Genomic DNA, 4,584 nt, shown 5'->3' on the forward strand with positions numbered 1-4,584 from the left:
AAAAAAAAAAAAAACTCCTGTTTAGCAATTCTTTTGATCGACATGTTTGTTGATACCTGAAGCCAACTCTCCTGTTTAGTATTTCTATTATTCTACATGTTTGTTGATAGCTGAAGGTCCTGATGAAATAGCATGTTTGAAGATGCAAATGCCTTTAAATGATTTAGCATACCTTATAATGCTAATCAATATCATAACAAGTTTCAAATTAAGTTTCTAAGATGTAAATATCTTTGAATGATTTGGCAGACCTAATGTGTATCAATCATTATCATAACATGTTTGAACTTGAGACTTCAAGTACAACTTCATATTATAAACACTGTACTTTCATCTACTTGAAAAAAGATTAAAATTGTTGACAATGATATGATTTCGTTGTAAAACTAGAGTCGTGAGATGTGTCAATCTAACTTTCAAGTGTAAGCTAAACCGATAGGTGTCCTCTTAAGTTACTAATAAGCTGCATGCTGATGCTGCAACACCTGTCAGACGAAATTAGCCTGCCAAAAGAAAGATGCTTCTATTTTGTAACCGATGGTATATAGTTACAATGAATTCTTCTTGTCAACTTATATATATCTGCATCAAAGCTGTAGTGTTTACTGGGGAGGGAAATTATGTCTCTTTTCCATCTGTTCTTGTTGATGATGCTATATTATCTTTTATTGATATGCATAAAAACTCATATTTGTACTCAAATTTACTTGTCTGCTAATCTATAGCTCATGCTATGCAGTAGAAAAATGAGTTACTGGAAAAATAACTATATTCAAGTTATGATGGATTACCTTCAAACTTGATGTACAGGTGTTAAAAGCAATTCTAGATAGCCCACTTAATAAGTACGGATTGGTTGGGGCTATTTATGTGAAAATCGCAAATGGATCGCTGTTTGTGGTTAAACCTCATGTTCGTATTCCAAGAACTTTGGCCCGCTTCAGTGGTCTCATGTGTAAGCCAATTTAGTAAATATATTCTGACAGAAACCAAGAACTGTTTTTTTAAATCCTCCCATCTAGTTTACTTGTCACGTAATCCTCTAAAATATGTGAATTGCATTTCTTCTTTCCCTTCCTATTTTTGGATAATTAGTTCTTACACTTGTTTTGTGGAATTGATGTAGTGGAGTTACTGGAAAAGTCTCGTATACATACGAGTGACACCCGTGAAACATTGATGTGTGTTGTTGAGGAACCCTTGATACGACATTTGCCAGCCAATTCAAGGATAATAGGTAATGTTACTGATTCATTTGCATTGTTCATTTCAATCATGCACAAGTTATTTCTCTGAATATTTCTTTCAATTTTGATTCTAGGCATTTCAACGCGTTCTCCCAAGTTAGTAGACGTGGCAAGCTTTGTCAATGTTACAAGTGATGATACACATCTAGTGTTTGTGGTATAATATTGTTTTCAGAAACTGTTTGAACATTGAGACGCCTGCCGATTTATATTACTGTTGATCGGCTGTTGCTACTTCTATGTTTAGGTTGGAATGTCGACAAGTGGGGAAATCAGTCAGCCACATACAGCAGATGTTATATCAGGTAATATATGATCTATCTTCGTGTGGCTGCAGCATTACTTGAAAAAATTATTGGGCAATAACAAGCTTTGTAACAAATGGTTATTCCACTGTTGGATTACTGCAAATATTTTGGCTAATTGGTTAACATCAAATGTTTATATCTCATCCTTTTTTGTCTTCAGTTACAGATTATCCCGTCGACGCAACAACTTGCATTGATCTGATTTGCGGTGCATGTGAAGAAAAATGGAATTGCTTTTGACTTTTTCTAACTTATTGTTCATTAAATTGCAATCAGCATCGTAGTTGGTTTTTTTATTAGTGATCACATTTTTCATTTCTGCAACATCACATGGTATCGTGCGTGGCATATGTCACTTCCAATTTAAGGGATGGCTGTTTATTTAAAACCACGTTAAAATACATAATCGCGTGGCATTGTGGCATAAATCATTTCCAATTCAAGGGATGATCGATATGTTCAAATCTACCTTAAATACTGTCTCTCCTAAACCTTTTATACCCAAGGTTTTTTCTTTGTGAGTATTCGTTATTTTTTCCATTTATATTTTTAAAAATATTTTTCCATTTAAAATGTACAAAATAAACTAAACATAAAAGAAAAATATGTTTGGTATTAGGGTTATGGTCATACTCGTTTTTATATGCCGGGCTGGGTGCGGATGGGTCTGGGCAAACCCGTTACCCGCCCCGGACCGCCCGTAACTCTTTGACTTGGTTTGAACCTGTCTTGTTCGGAATGGGTTTGATGTGCGACCGGTTTTAAACCTCATACACTGCCGATCTTAGAAATAAACAAATGGTTGTACAAATATGTTTCTAATTCTGGCTCACAAGCCCAAATCAATCAAAAATTGAAAGATATAATGTTACAAACGGTACCTTGAAAACAAAACGAATCAAAGAGAAACTCGACAGTAAACGGTTGTTCAGATAGGTGCACGCTAATTTAAACACAAAATAAAATTAATATAGACTCCAAAAGACATTAAACGTTATGAATCCTTACTAAAATACAAGAAATTCAGGAAGTAAAAGAAATTCAGGAAAATACGACTTGAGGAAATTTTCGACAGCGGTAGTTGCGTCTCTACCAGAGTTTATGGGGTATTCGGCTGCAGAAGAATGCGTTTAGAGGTTTAAAACCTGTACTTGTCAAGAAGTGTTCGGACTTTGGGCTCGGATTGAGTAATTTCTTTATTGGGTCGACCCCATATACTAAAAACCTATTATAGAACTTTCTTTGGGAGGTTAATATATTCAACACAAAAACTCTTGTGAGATGGTCTCACAAATCAATTTCGTGAGGCGGGTCTCCTATTTGGGTCATCCATGAAAAAGTATTACTTTTTATGCTAAGACTATTACTTTTAATCGTGAATATCGATAGGGTTGACTCGTCTCACGGATAAAGAATCGTGAGACCGTCTCACAAGAGACCTACTCTATATTCAAATATTCAATTGAGTATTTAGTTGATGGTGTAAATTACATTGATACAATAATATTAAATATAATAGCAGAATAGCTACACTTTGATCTCAAATTTTTTACTAATATTCAAATACAACATGATTTAAAATGTTTAAAGAAATGATTTAAAATGTTAATATAATAAATTGATTTGATTTTAATATTTTTAATTGTTAATTCAATTTTTTAACTAAAAAGATGACTATTTTATTTTTATGAAAGGAAATAATAGTATAAAGACTATAAAATTCCTAAAATTATGGGAAAAAAATTATATAAGTTTGGAAAGTGTTCAAAATGGGTAATTAAGGATGAAAATGGTAACCGATTAAAAGGGATAGATATGGTGATATTTCTTTTATTTTTTTATATAAATTCCTAAATATTTATGTGTCATATGTACCTACTACTTTCTATTATATTAGAATAACTGTTTTGGTATCATCTATCAAATCAAAAAATTTTCCATTATTTCATCAAACTCCTACAAGTTACTAATTGAAAATCTTTGTTTTGTAAAAAAAAAATTATGTCTACATTGAAAAGAAATTGTACTAATATAAAAATCAATATGATAATAAAGTAGTTTCAAGGAATATTTGAATTGGATAATTATTTTTGATAATATATCACTATTTGTTTCACTTTCTGGTAAATCAATCCGATCAGTTATTAAGGATCAAAGTCAACTGCTAAAGCTTTCCGTATTTATCAATCAATGATTAAGGTTCAAAGTTACAGTCAGAGTTCTGCATATATTAGAGAAGTTGATGACCTGACAACAATGACATCTATATTTATGAATCGATATATTTGGAGCAGGTTATTGTTGCCAATTGTTGATATAAATAGATCAGCTGACTTGACTCTAAAGATAACGAAAGTCATCATATCTTCGACATACAAGAAAACTGGTAGTTTCGTCATAAAGCCTTCCAAGCCCAACAGAAAATCAACACACCCCGATATATCATTATCATATCAGTTCTAGGAACATATTTGTGCTTAGAAGTTTACGATGATATTTGTAATTGAAAATAAGAAGTCTTACTTATCAAAGTTATTTAAATCAGAGTTTTACGAAGAGTTTCATTCAGATAGTGTTTAAGTCCTGCTGAAGTGGGCGATTTCAAACTGCTTATAATTATCAATGTATTTTAGTGAAAACTAATAGGTGTCATTCTTGGGTGTTTTTATTTTGTCATTTCGAGTCACATTCATGCATGTTTTGTGAGATTTCATTTATATTTCTTTGTTTTTCTTGTTTGTTATGTCTAATAAGTGTTTTTCACATGTGTCAGTTGATTTGTAGGGTAAGTGAAGAAAAAAAGAGGGATGGAGGAAAAAAGTCAAGATAGGCGCACTAGGACGGGTGAAAACGTTCGTCCCAGAATGCACATGAAGAAAAATGCACAGGAAGGCTGAGGCAGGCGTGCTAGGACGAAAGCTTTTGCCTGCCCTAGTGCGCCTGGGTGGAAGCAATTGCATGCAAATGCGCCAGGGCGAAAGATTTTTCCCGCCCTAGCGGGCTCGGGTTAAACTTTGTGCGAGAGACTT

The 4,584-nt window shown here is 33.1% G+C and overlaps 1 protein-coding gene across 5 annotated transcripts in view; it reads left to right on the top strand.

The window, feature by feature from the left end:
• Positions 1 to 1,998, top strand: part of LOC140980099 (uncharacterized) — a 3,718-nt gene extending 1,720 nt beyond the window's left edge. For 4 of the 5 annotated variants that reach the window (XM_073445773.1, XM_073445772.1, XM_073445771.1 and 1 more), the window contains exons 5-9: positions 811 to 955; positions 1,127 to 1,237; positions 1,322 to 1,404; positions 1,495 to 1,552; positions 1,716 to 1,998. In XM_073445773.1, the coding sequence (XP_073301874.1) occupies positions 811 to 955; positions 1,127 to 1,237; positions 1,322 to 1,404; positions 1,495 to 1,552; positions 1,716 to 1,795 (477 nt within the window). In that variant the 3' untranslated portion in view covers positions 1,796 to 1,998. The remainder of the gene's footprint in view (positions 1 to 810; positions 956 to 1,126; positions 1,238 to 1,321; positions 1,405 to 1,494; positions 1,553 to 1,715) is intronic. The other variant, XM_073445775.1, reaches the window with a different exon arrangement.
• Positions 1,999 to 4,584: the final 2,586 nt, after the last annotated feature.

The sequence above is a fragment of the Primulina huaijiensis genome, chromosome 7, assembly GCF_012295235.1.
Source record: "Primulina huaijiensis isolate GDHJ02 chromosome 7, ASM1229523v2, whole genome shotgun sequence".
NCBI lineage: Eukaryota > Viridiplantae > Streptophyta > Magnoliopsida > Lamiales > Gesneriaceae > Primulina > Primulina huaijiensis.